This window comes from Terrapene carolina, unplaced genomic scaffold (genome assembly GCF_002925995.2).
Source record: "Terrapene carolina triunguis isolate 2854851 unplaced genomic scaffold, T_m_triunguis-2.0 Scaffold96, whole genome shotgun sequence".
Classification (NCBI taxonomy): Eukaryota; Metazoa; Chordata; order Testudines; family Emydidae; genus Terrapene; species Terrapene triunguis.
The window spans coordinates 56,090,822-56,104,834 of NW_020664447.1; the positions used below are offsets into that span (position 1 = coordinate 56,090,822).

Here is a 14,013-nt window from a genome sequence, read left to right on the forward strand (position 1 = left end):
TGAGATAGTCATACTTAGCCAACGGCATTTGCTATTCTGAAATGAAGGCTAGTAGATGTTGGGAAGAATTTTTTCACAAGTCAGATGTTTGGGCTTCTTGTCAGGAGTAGATTTAATATGATGTTGTCTAGATCAGTGGGTTCTCAAACTTATTTGAATGTGCCCCCCTTCTTTGTGTCTCTAGTAGTTTATGCCCCTGCGCCACACAAATACGTATACAAAAAACCCCCACAACATGCAACTCTTCCTAAACATTAAAAACAGCAAGGCATTGCTTCAAACAGAGCCAACAATCCATTGTAATAAGAGCAAAAGCAAAACTGCGATTTTGATTGATGCTTACAATTAAACGGATTAATGTACAGATGGCAATGACTTAGTATAATGCTATGGAAGATTAACAGAAATCCATCAAAATGCACCATCTAGAGCACAGTTGGTCCCCAAACCGTGGGGCACACCCCCCTAGGGAGGTGTGAGGGCAAGTTCGGGCTTAAGGGGGGTGGCATGGCAGGGCCCGGGCCAGCCTCCTTGAGGGGTGGGAGTGGGGAGGGAGTACCACCCAGCCCCGCTCTGCTCCAGCCCTGTCCCCAGCTGCAGTCCCGCACCAGACTCCGCTCCCAGCCTCGGGCCCCAACTGTGGCCCAGTAGTGGCTCTGGACCGCGGCTCCATTCCTGGCCCTGGCAAGAGGGTAGGGCATAGACAGGGATAAGGGAGGGCATGACCCTGAGAAGTTTGGGGATCACTGATCTAGAATCAAATGCACAGCGCCATCTGAGGACCTGATATGTCTGGAGGAATCAGCTTTGCTAGTTATTCATTGCTGTGGGTAAAATGTGTACAGTAATCCCCCCCCAAAGCTTCTCACACACCCACAGAATACATTCTGCCCCCCAGTTTGAGAACTTCTGCTCTATACTAATATTCCAGTCATGAGGTTTATCCCACCAAGTCTCTGTGATGCATGTTACATCATGATTTTGCTTACATACAAAGACTTACAGTTCTTCCTGTTTATTCCCCGTACTTCTTGCATTTCTATACTTACATACAAGATGTTGAGATTCCCCCCATTGTTTTCCCTCTTGTTGAGCCTATGAACCTATTGTAATTTTCCATTCCCCACCCCCCGCCCCAATTTCCAGCCCTCTGCCAAGATCACCTTTTCATACTTACCTGTAGGGTTTTGTCACCCTGCCTCCTTTTAACCTAGTTTAAAGCCTTCCTTACTATGTTAGTGAGTAAGCAACTCAAGATGCTCTTCCCCTTCTTCATCAGGGTAAGAGATTGGGGAAGGAGGACTGCTGGGGACCCTAACAGCATCCCACCATGGTCAAAGAAGCCAAAATCCTCCTGTCAACAACATCTGTGCAGCCAGGCACTCATCTCCAGGATGCATCTATCCCTGCCCAAACTCCTATCCTCAACCAGCAGGATTGATGAGAATACCACGTTCACCCTCATTCCCAGAGCCCTGTTGTAATCACTGCTGATCTGCTCACAGTCATACCCTGGCAGTATGACCAGTAGCTTTCATTTTGGGAGACCCAGTTTCAATACAATAGCCCCCAAACAATTCACAGTTTGGTTCAGTCCCATCTGTATATCAAGGCCACATATCTGAACTGTGCTACAGCCTTGCTGAAATACAGTACAAAGTCAGTAGTGACCTAATGAAGATCATGTCCAGGCACATTAGGATAAAAGATGAGGAATCTAGCAAGCTCAGTATAAAAATATACCTTTAAAAAGTGTGTGTATAACCAAGAAAACAGTTTAAAAAAAACCCCCAAAACAGCAATTCATACATAGATGCTCTATATAAGCCTTTATCTACTATAGGGTTATAGCAGAGTCCTCTCTTACTGTCTGAGCTACCATTTTTCCATCCTATAAATACAACTAATTCAGAGAACAGTTACTCTGCTTTCTGATCAGGAAGGACTAGCAGAGTACACCTCAACCCCGATATAATGCGACCCGATATAACACGAATTCGGATATAACGCGGTAAAGCAGCGCTCCGGGGGGGGCGGGGCTGCGCACTCCGGCGGATCAGAGCAAGTTCGATATAACGCGATTTCACCTATAACGCGGTAAGATTTTTTGGCTCCCAAGGACAGCGTTATATCGGGGTAGAGGTGTATTGGCAATTCTTAGCTACAGGATAAGCAGAGACACGTAAAGGTGAAGGTTTAAAATGGTACAAAATGCAACACAAAACATTAGCATTTTTTACAGCCACTCTTGCTAATTTGCAATCTTCTATCACATACTAGGTCTTTCGTGGCATTGTGGCTTTCCAAATATTTGTCTCATTGAGTGTTTTGCATTGTCTCTCCAAACATGATCAGCGAACATTTTTCTAGGCTAAATCTTTTTTATTTGTTACCCATATTCCTAACTTCATTGTCCCTTTATTTCTGTGTCCTCCGTGGTTTACTTGATAGTTATTATTAGGATTTGCTTTATTAAAGATTTAGTATTTGCCTTTTAGCAGTTACATATGGAGTACCCTCATGGTCAGTCTATCATCACTTCCAGATTTACAGTTCACTAACTAGAAAGCACCCCACATTAAGTGAAAACACTAAATTAACCCTCGTGCCATGGATCTGATCACTCAGTTTGACAGGTTAATTCAAAGTACTTAAGGATTAGTGACAGGAATTTGCAGTGGCAACAGGTTAATTTTCAATGGAACTGTCTTGTAGATCGTAAGAATTTTTCCATATAACCACTTGTCAATAAATACCTCAAAAACCTAACCTTCCCCTCTCCACCATCTAAGTAGTAGCTTTAACTTTTTCCTAGCAAAGCTTCTCTAACCTGTGGATTGTCGTTTCCTGCCTCTTCTCTTAGATTCACTATCCTGAAGAGGAAACTTCTGTGTAGAAACTGGAGGAGATCTTCTAAGCCGTTCACGTGAGTCTGCGGTGGCAACAATTCTGAAGCCAAGAGAAGGACTGTTCTCTGATGTACTATCTGCAGTCTTCTTTCCTCTACGTCGTCTTCGAGGACTGAGTAATTCCACAAATACATCTGCTCGTAATGAGCCTTGACTCTGACGAGTGGTACGGCTGTTCAGTCTTAAAGAAGGTTTTGTTACTGATGGAGGGGCTGACTTTATCTTTCTTATCCCCCTTCCAGTAACTTTCGATGAAGATTCAGTTTGCTTAGGTGTATTCTGCTGACTCCGAGAAGCATATCTTCCACTGGCCTGACGCTGGCTGCTCCGACTTGAAAAGGGGTTGTTAAGTTTAGCTGCTCTCATTTTTAATGGAAGTTTGACTTGTGGTCTTCCTTGTTTTGATGGGCTGTAAAAATGTAAGTACATAGCAGTATTGTACAAATCACTACTTCTAACTGTTCTAAACTCCTACACCTCTCTTCTCCTCAAGGATTCTAATTCAGTACCTAATTTCTGTTTAACAAGATAGAAAATTGGCTTCCACTGAAGCTGGCATCCAACTAGCACTCTTAAATATTGCTCTGTGGAGTTCTCTAAAATCAAATGCTCTGTGCAGCATGTAGTAAAAAGATTCTGAAAAGCCTAGTCAGCCCAACAGCTTGGTATTAGAAATGTGCTGCCTGGAGAGACCCCTGGGTTCTATTTTTTAAACTGGCTCCTTGTTTCTTGAGGAAAGAGTTGTTGCTAGTAATACACAGGAATCCCATCCCCACATAAATAAGCTGCAGAGACGACAGGTTCTAACAAAGTCCTGTCCAGTCCTTGGGTCTGCCATAATGCCCTCACAAGACAAGATCAAGATTAGAGAAGGGAGATCCAAGGGACACTATTTGGCAGTTGATGGTCTCATGGAAACATATGTTCTCTCAAACGATTAAACCCCAACTTTTGGGGATAGGAAGTAACTCCTCTAATTCATACTCAATTGCAAATGACTATAGAGAAAGTGTTCCCTGGGTCATAAGCGCCCTTGAAGATACATTCTTGATTTGTAACACAAATTAATAAATTTACTGGATTTTTCCAACTGCACGTTTACTTGGCCCTATTACACACCCCTAGAATTCTCCCTTTGGAGAGAACCTTTTTGTTTTCTTTACTATCCAGTTCTCACCACGTCCATCTATTCCCTTGAAACTCACAGTATCTGAAATTTGGGAATTTAATTTTCTGAACAGCACCTCTCCCAAATACCAATATATCTTTGTGGCTTGAGAATGAGCAGACACTCCATAATTAGTGACCGCAGGTGGTATTCTTTCATACACACATTAATAAGAGTATATTTCCATCCCTAGGAGTGGATATTTATGCATGTAACTCCAATAAACCAAATGCTGAGGGCCAAAGTCACCACTGACCGAAGTGTCTGCAACTCTTTCAGTCAGTGAGCTCTTTGAGACAAAGACCACATACTTCTGTCTTGTAGACCACTAAGCACACTTAATCCATTAGATTAATAGTGTTAAAAAGTAACAGTTCTTATGGCCCCTGACTTACCTCATTTCTTCCTCCTCTTGTGATTCATCTTCTTCCTCTTGTTCTTCCTCATAATCCTCTTCCTCACTTTGTCCCACTTCCTCATAGTAAGTCTCTTCCTCCTCCTCTTCAAACTGTTCTGAAGCCTCTTCATCACTTTCCATAGAAGGTCTCTGCCTAGAGGAGAGGCGTCTAGAACGTTGTTTTGGTCGGCACTCTGGACAAAACCAGTCTCCTTCAGGAATGGCCTGGTAATATACAAATATGCATTAGTGAGGTGCCATCAGTCTTAAGCCTTACCTGAATTCTAGATTTTCAAAAGCTTTTTCTTCAGACACCTTGAGCTTGGGCCTGATACAGTAGATATGATAACCTCGATCGCAGCCATCACACAGCACCATGCTTTCCGCGTCACCTTTCTTTCGGCACATCTTACAACGAGCATTTAGAATGGACTTAGACCAGATAACGCTTCGATCCAATGTGGAGAGATGTAGAAAGACTTGGGACAGGCTGCCAGAAGAAAGAAGAGATTCTCTCCAGCGATCCAGGACTGTTTTATATGAACGGCCACCATCACTGGCATCTTGTATTATAGGAAGGAAACAGAAATTACATTACTTATACAAACATCTAGGTTCATTCTAGACTGAAGATTCTGTGTATCTGAACTGATACTCATGGGTAAAGGCTACTTTTCATGTGATAAAATAGAAATAAGCACCCAAAGAGCATTCCCATTCATTTCTTAACCCTTCAGTGTCAGGGATTTCCTGGCTTACATCCTGGCACAAGAGTTTAGTGCAAACCTGTGAACAATGAAGTTTCACCTTTGGATTTCACCCTTTAACACTAAGCTGTTGTCAACACATGATGTGAATATTCATGTCAAGTGTCTTGCTTTGGTGTCAATTTTGAAATCCAAGAGATTCTTAAACCAAAAGAAAGAAAATTCTCCAGCACACAGGCACTAAATAAATGAAAAGTAACTGGAAATACTGTTTTTTTAAACCAATATATTTACAGGTCAAGGAGGAAGTAAAAAAAGTTACAGCAGTTGCTCAGCACTGATGTTTATACAATAACCATTTTCTCATTAAAAAAATCTAAATCATGCACCCCAAATTTGAAGAAATAAAATAAGTAAATACAAGTTGCATGGTCCTATATTGCAGGAAGAAGAGGAGAGAATCAGCCAGATAGACAGCACTCATGTTAAAACAAAAACAAAAACCCCACACCCAGATATACCACTGATTCCAAGCCCTTCAACATTCCCCTTTACAACTCTTTCTGTGGAAGACCTATAAACTATGTGGCTTTTGGAAGAGTTCAGAGTGGGTCAGAAAAAAGTTACGTCCTACTTGGCTGCTGCTTCCCTACAGGTGCAGTAGAGGTAAGGTCTGAATCTGGCCCTGAGATTTTAAATGACCAACAAGCTTTCTGGAAACTTAATGCAAACTACATCATCAGAGGACTGCCCCGCTACTGTTACAAAGCGTCATATGTCAACACAGACAAGTGGATCTGTCTAGACTAGTGCCTTAATGGAAGAATTGTTAGGCAATAATCTAGAACAGGAAGGAAGGCAATGTGTATGGTTATCCAGGATTACGTCTGTTGGGGGTCGACTAATGATAGCTTTCTGATAATGAACATTAATGTTGCTGCTAAAAAAGCAGCAAGCTCAACACTCAGGAGGAAAGAAGCAGTCTGGAAAACTGGGTAAGCAGAGGAAAACCAGTATGTCACTACTGAAGTGCATGATCATGCCACCTGCATTGCCAGTCACGGCGTGGGTACAGGAATGGTCTGCAATTCAGCTGCTGGCAAAGCAACTTCTCCCCAGGGAGAGAAGTCCCAACTCTACCCTCTCATTTAATAGGCCATGTTGAGGTTAAGTATTCTTCATTCAAGGCCCTTTCTTCCTTCCCACCCAGAATCTGTTACTGGAGTGTGGGTCCTCCTAGCACTGCCTATGTTAAACTGTCACGTTAAACTGTCAGGCAACTCCAGTTTAGACACTGGTTGTGAGAAAAGGCAGAGACTAAAGCCCTGCAATGACTAGACAAATATAGAAAGAGACTCTCTCACCACCCAGCGAGGAGACAGAAAGAGTTTAGGCTAGGGAAGCTGGGCAAAAGACCTGAGGTTTTGGCAAATCTGAATCTACCTCTATTTATTATTTAAAATTCAACAGAGAGGAAGGTTATTTTTGTGATTAAAGCAGTGGTTAAAGGGACTCGAAATCTGGTTTCAATGCCCAGCTCTGCCACAGATTTTGTGTGACCACAGTTAAGTCATTTTTATCATAGTCTCAGTTCCCTTTGTGTAGCAGTGTAATGCTTTTTCCTCCTACCCTTTGTCTATTCAGATTGTCAACTCTTTGGAGGAAAAGGATATTCTTTTCCCAGGTCTTTACAGAGTGAATGTGGGACCTCCCGATCTCAGCTGGGGCCATTAGGTCCTACTCCACTAGATAACTTGTTTGATAAATCCATGTTGTCACGTCAGTAAATGTGTTCAGGGAACAGTATTCTATTTCAAAAAGTTTCAAGGAAAGGTTCCTATGTAATCATATATGTGGTAGATTTTTATGTTGCTCAGACAATAAAGAATAAACTAACAGGTTTTGCTTCTATGAACTTGTGCAGATTCCTACATCAAAACCAAATGTAGTTCCTTCTGACTCTGCCAAAAAAGTAAAACATTTTTACCCTTAAAATTATTTTTGTTTTTACCTCAAGCACCATTTAGATGGACAGGAAGAAACAGTCTTACGATTTCAGAGCTCTACTCCCTCATTCTATGCAAGTGACTATAGAATTATCAACATGTCAAGAAAAAAAAAAAAGTGACAATAAAATATTTCAGTTTTTTTTCTAACTCTTAAAAACACAGAACATTTTTTAAATTTACCATCTTTCTGACTAGACTGGTCTTCCTCCCTCTTCCTCTTTTTATACCCCCATTGGTTCCTTTTATTATCTTCTGCATCACCTAATGTTAAATTTGTAAAGTTATTTCAAACAACTTTTTAATTAACAGTTGAAAACCACTGTTCTACCATAAGGGGAAAGCTTATCAGACAGAACTTTCTTGGGGGCTGGTCTGAGACTGTGAAGCATCATAAGCCTCACCAACTTCTGCTCCAAGCACAAGGCACACTTCTTTGACTTTGCCTATTTTAACACACATATAGCAAGATATACATTGAAAGACAAAAACCAAACCCCTACGCTGCACACAAAATTCTCCCTTGGGGAGGAGTCGGGGGAATGAACCACATGTGACAGATGCTAGTCATATCACTTACTGCACCATGGAAGGTGTGCTCAGATAGTGTGGTGATGAGGGATGTATAAAACAGTACAGCATATTGCATGTTGAAAGGAGGGGAACAACAAAACAAAAAAATATCAAAAATCTTGGAATTAAAAAAAAAAAAAAAAAAAAGACAAGAATGGCATTGGAGAGGAGGGGGGAAAAATAGATAAAGAGGACAAAATAGAACTGTAACAAATGTATTGTGCAAAGGACTAAGGGGAGGTGAAAGCTCCTATCCACCAATCACAAAGAGGCTCCAACAACAAAAATAAAAGGTTGGGAACCAATGAACTAGAGTCACGCCTTGCATATAGAAATCTAGAAAAATAATGACTAGACTGTATTTGAGAGGCAGTTCTATAGTTGTATGAGAGACAGTGTGGTCCAGTGACAGAGCACTGCACTAGGATTCAGGAGATCTGATTTCTATTCCTGGCTCTGTCACTAGCCTACAGGATGACTTTGGGCAAATCATTTCACCACTCTGTGCTTGAATTTCCCCATCTATAAAATGGGGATGATACTCACCTCCTTTGTAAAGCACTGTGAGATCTACTGATAGAAAGCGCTATATAAGAGTGCTTTAAAAAAAAAAAAAAAAAAAAAAACCAGGCATCCAAGAAACCAACAACCCCACTTCTTCCATCAAAAGACCCATTGCCAGGAAAAAAAGTAAAAGCTTTCATTTTCAGATGTTTCAATATAGAATTTTTGCAAGCCCAACTGTGTACGACAGAAAGTACCACCACCTTTCTCTGGTACTGGAATTCTCCCTAATATTCTTGGGTTAATTTTATCCATATGCAGGACCAACAATAACAGAAAACAAATTTTTGTACAAATCCCATCACGGCACTGCAGCCAATATATAATGCAGTGTAGCTTCAAAACCAATTTGTTGTTTAATCTGGCTGCCAAACTGAAAGATTAGCAACTAACTAGCAATCTGCCTAGCACTTCCTGGATACCAATAGGACTCCTATAGATGGTAATGTTTCCTGCATTTCCTAAATTCCCCTTTGAATTTTGTTACTCTGTGTATTTATACCTGCCTCTGTATTTTCCACTCCATACTGAATACTGAAGTGGGTTTTAGCCCACAAAAGCTTATGCCCAAATAAATGTCAGTCTAAGGTGCCACAAGGACTCCTCGTTGTTTTTACTGATACAGACTAACACAGATAGCACTCTGAAACCTGTTACTCTGTCAGTCATTCTCTGCTGCTCCACTTGTATGCATACCTCCGATCTAAACTTTCTATAATCAGTGGTAGAGTTCTCTTTGCAGCCTGTGCACACATAGAACACAAAGGAACAGAGTTGAGCATCTGGTCATTCAACTTCTGTGCCAATTTCCTTTGTCTACTGTACACCCTGGAGGCTGCAAGAAGTAAAACCGGCAGTGATCATAGTAAATTTCACTCTGAAGTTCCTTCAGTGCTCATAAAGCACTATGGATGGGAGAGTAGGAGAGGTGGAAATTGAGCCAAGGGCAAAAACTGTTTTCAAATGTGGCTCCAATTCCTAATGAGAACAGGAACTAAAACAAAGGGGAAAGATAAAAAAGCAGGGAAATGGAATGAAGAAATGGCAACAGGGAAGACAAAAAAAGTGAAGGGATTCTTCTGTAACTTTTGTTTGTTTTAGAAAAATGTAGGGGTCCTATTCTTACAAAAAGTTTACCCCAGGAAGCTCTCGTGTACATAAAGCTCCACGACTTCCAGCATTTTTACCATCAAACTAATTAAACCTGCTGAAATGGAGCTCAAATAACCAACCTTTTCAAGTGATGACAATTCAATCTTAGTTATTTGATTGCATGTTCTCTTTATTCTTTTAGACCTGGCCCTATAAACCAGTCTTGTTTTATCTTCTTAAAGCAGTGTTAGCTTTTTTCTTCTTTTTTTTCCTGGTTAGAATTCTTTAGAAAATAAGCAGGCTTTGTTCTAGAATATCTTAGCTTGGTTTATGTATGAAGTAACTGCAACAAAATGACTTTTTTCTGTGCACAAGGGTCACCTGACCAAAAATACCAAGTGGCCCTATGACTTGGGGGCTGACGAGAAAACTTGGAGTAAAATATATCATCACTTTGCCAAGGCAGACTGACACAGAATTCGGTGAGAGTGGTTGGTGTACACAATTTTTGTGTCAGTATAAACTATTTCAGTTGGGGGTGGGGTGTGTGTGTTTTTCTGCTGCAATATAGTTAGAACAGTATAGTTAAAGCAGTACAATTTCCCTCTCCCTCCTGCCCAGTGTGGATGAAATTATACCAATATAAAGGTGCCTTATATTAGTATAATATATTCCCCTTCCCTGCATGGGAATAAGGTATATTGGCATAACAGTTCCACACTGGGGTGACGCGGGGTCTGTAGCGCTTTAACAATACCAGTTTAGTTAAAGTAATATGGCACGGTCTTGAAAGGAGAAGTAAGGACATATGAGATTTAAGGCCTGCCACTTAGACAAGCCAGGTATCCTACAACACTATTAGATTTCTTTGTAAGACAACAGAACAAACCTGTATGAAAGCATGATTCCTACCCCGTTCCCTCCCAAAAATCTAATCATCAGGACTATGGAAAACTGCGAACAAAGAAAACAGAATATTTAAGGAAAAAAAGGACCAGTGCTCGACAGACTTATACAGTACATGCTGTGACACTACATGGAATATGGCAGACTGTTTATAATATTAGTTATACCAATATTATAAAATTGCAAGGAATCTGATTAGATATGCTGTGTAAGGTATCTGTGAAAATGTTGTGATTTGCCAAGTATGATAATCTTGTTTATATCACCTTTGTATTGTGAGTTATAGATATGTATGATATATCTGTATTTCAGACTTCTGCTGTGCATCTGGGGGATATCCCCAGACAGACTGGCATCAGCACTGCCTAGCCTGTTCAATGGCCCATCAAGGGTCTTCAACTGTACAATGAACCCATTGAAAGGAACCAGGGAATACACCTTATGAGTCAGCAAGGCATGTGGTATGCCTATAGACAGAGAACTCTAAGGCTTTTCCATGCCATGTGCTCGGTAGCTTGTGTTTGGGACAAAGGAAATAACAAGCCACATGGCAAAAGACTATAAAAGGCAGCTGCACTGTCTCTATTTGGTCTTCATTCCTGCTTCTTACCTCTGGAGTAACAAACTGAAGCTCTAAACCAGTGGTCTCCAACCTTTTTCGTCTAGCGACGAGCCACAGCGGACCATGGCAGCGGACGAGCATCTGCCAAAATGCCGCCGACAAGCAGCGTCATCCAGAGGCGTCGCCGCCAGAAATCGGCGGCATTTTGGCAGCGACGCCTCTGGATGCTGCTGCTTGTTGGCGGCATTTCGGCGGATGCTTGTCCGCTGGCCAGTACGCGGGCACACTTAGATGCCCTGGCAGGCACCATGGCGCCTGCGGGCACCGCTTTGGGGACCCCTGCTCTAAACAAAGGACTGAATGACCCATCCAAGCTGTGGATGTGTTCCAGAGGGACTTTCAAGCCAACAAACTCCCAAAATACTGCTAAAAACCTGACATATGGACTTTGAAGTCTCTGTATGTATCTGACTGCTTTATCATTTAACAACTCTCTTCTTGGTCTTTCTTTTAGAATAAACCTTTAGCTTTAGATGCTAAAGGATTGGCTGGCAGTATGGTATTTTGGGTAAGATCCAACCTAATATTGGCCTGGCAATGTGGCTGGCCCTTTGGGGTTCAGAAGAACATTTTGTATAAAGAGCAGAGTTTTTTAAATAACTTCTCACTGTACTGGACCTAGGTGCTGACTGGGAGCCAGAGTACTAGAATGCAATAAGGGGGCTGTGTGATTTCTTTTTTAGCTTCTTGATAACCAGTGTGGGGGATCAAAAGTACAGTTTGTGACTGGTTGGTGAGTTTAACTTCAGTGTTAACCACCTGTTTTTCTGCTCTCCCTTTTGCAGCCTGTCCTGATTTTGGCATTTTCAGTGAGGGCTACCCCAGGCACCACTGGATGACACATACCTCTTGAGACTTGGACCAAGTTGTCCTGTCCAAGGTGTTCTACACTTTATACTATAAGCTTTTTGGTCAAATTCCCAAGAGTACACACTAAAGGCCACATAGCCCAAGAGCAGAAACTATAGAAAGGATTTGGGGAACTTGAACATTCCCCGATGTTCCACAGATTTACAGCAATTATTGCTGTGCAATAATCACTTCTTGAATATTTTTATTTTCACAATGTCCATGGAAAGGTGTTAGTTATGTGTTCTTTTGTCGTGGTATAGTATCACCAAAACACTTCATGAAAGAAAAAAAAAAAAAATCTGTTTCTCTTCAAAAAAATCTAATACATAAATGAAGACATGATATCAAGATTAAATGCTTACCAAGTGGTGCTTTGAGGAACCTGCGCTCGATGCCTTGCTCTATCTGAAGCAGTGCAGATGCCAAGTAATGGACCACATTATTAACTGGCTGCGGAGTGCTCGTATTTGTTGATGCAGTACTTGGAGCTTCAGTTTTTAATCCAACAAGTCTAAAATTTTTAAAAAGTTAATAGGATTTATGGGATTTTAAATCCAATATTGAGAAAGAAGATAAATATTAATGAAAATCTTTTAAAAAATTATATAGATTTGTTTGCATCCATGTGGGTTTCTATTGTCTTCACCCCACACAAGCTGTAGTGCATTTACCAAATACATACTGAACATGGATGCATGCAAATATAAAATACTGTTTTAAAGAGCCCCTAAATGCTACACCATAAGTAACAAGAATTGGCCCCTGGAATTATATAATAGTGTAATACACACACACACACACACACACACACACACACACATATATAAAAAGACTAGGACAGTTGTAGGAAAATGTTTTACTAGGATCCCCCCCTCAAATAAATAGTATAAGTTATTATAAGACTGCAGTATAGCAATATAGAAAGAACAAACCAAATATGAGAACATAAAAACCATTTATAGTATACAAGGGTGAAATTTTCAGACATGCCTTAATGTCTACATTGGGACTTGCACTACTAAATCACCGAGGTACTTTCAAAAATTCCACCCTGTGAAAATAAAATTGCTCACCATCACTCTATATTTACATTTATACTACATAACATCAGGATAACGACCCTTCCCCACATATTCATAAAATTAACAAAAAATAAAAACCCTAAGACAAAGGCCCCCACAAAATCCAAAGATAAAAAGAACTACAATGTGCAGAAATAGCCCATTCATGCTGAAAGTAGAGACAATGCCTAAAAATATCCCCCAAATCCATTTCTATCTTGAGGGACATAATATTTCAAGTTGCAATGACTCTAAATGGAGTAGAGTCACTTACAGACCAAGTCAGTCTTCAATCCGCACACATTTTTATGAAGAGCCTATACAACATGTCATACTGATAGGGCTTAGCAGATATGATGAAAGCTTTCTACATTTGGTACAATGGATTGCTTCCATAATAAGAGCATTAGGCCTTTTATAGGTTTGAGTTTGAGTCAAGTGTAACCATCTGCAGTTCTACCTCATTAAAATTCACTGTTAATTGTAATATTTCCAGAAGTCAGTTTTTTTCTAAATGATGTGATAGCCAGAAGTGAACCTTTAAGCCTCTACAAAAAGCACCTAAACCAGGGGTCAGCAACCTACGGCACGTGTGCCAAACACGGCACGCGAGCCCATTTTCAGTGGCACGCTGCCTGCCTGGTGAGAGGAGGAGGGTCGGAGGGGCCGGAAAGCGCCACGCTGGGGGAAGAAGCGGGGGGGGGGGGAGGGGGGGCCGCCGCGGGACCGGCCTCCCCCCCCGCCCCGGGGGGGGGGAGGGGGGGGGGGGGGGGGGGAAGTCCCGGCCCCCCGCCCCACTCAGCCCCCCCGCCCACCGCTGTCCCCTGCGGGAGCAGGAGGCAGAAGCTTGCTCCTGTGGCAGCCAAGCTTCCCACCTCCCCCGCTTCTTCCCACAGCTTGGTGCATTCCAGCCCCTCTGCCCCTCCTCCTCCCTCTCCCTGCCCGCGATGGCCCTTGCGAGGGGGAGGGGGAGCAGAGCGGCAGCGTGCTCGCTGCTCCGTAGAGCAGGCAGAGACAGGTAGGGACGGGCCTGGGGGAAGGGGGTGGAACAGGGCATATCCCTCCCAGCCCCCTGCCATGAGCCGCTCAGGGCAGGGGGCTGGGAGCACCCCCACGAGCTGAGCACCCCAGCCTTCTGCCCTGCACCCCCACACCC

At 42.1% G+C, this 14,013-nt stretch overlaps 1 protein-coding gene across 1 annotated transcript in view; it reads right to left on the reverse strand.

Moving 5' to 3' along the window:
• Positions 1–14,013, reverse strand: part of BAZ1A (bromodomain adjacent to zinc finger domain 1A) — a 110,519-nt gene that overhangs the window by 12,127 nt on the left and 84,379 nt on the right. The window contains exons 20-23 of the mRNA XM_024196011.2: positions 12,159–12,307; positions 4,790–5,037; positions 4,473–4,699; positions 2,831–3,318 (exon numbers count right to left, since the gene is read on the reverse strand). Of these exons, the coding sequence (XP_024051779.2) occupies positions 2,831–3,318; positions 4,473–4,699; positions 4,790–5,037; positions 12,159–12,307 (1,112 nt within the window). The remainder of the gene's footprint in view (positions 1–2,830; positions 3,319–4,472; positions 4,700–4,789; positions 5,038–12,158; positions 12,308–14,013) is intronic.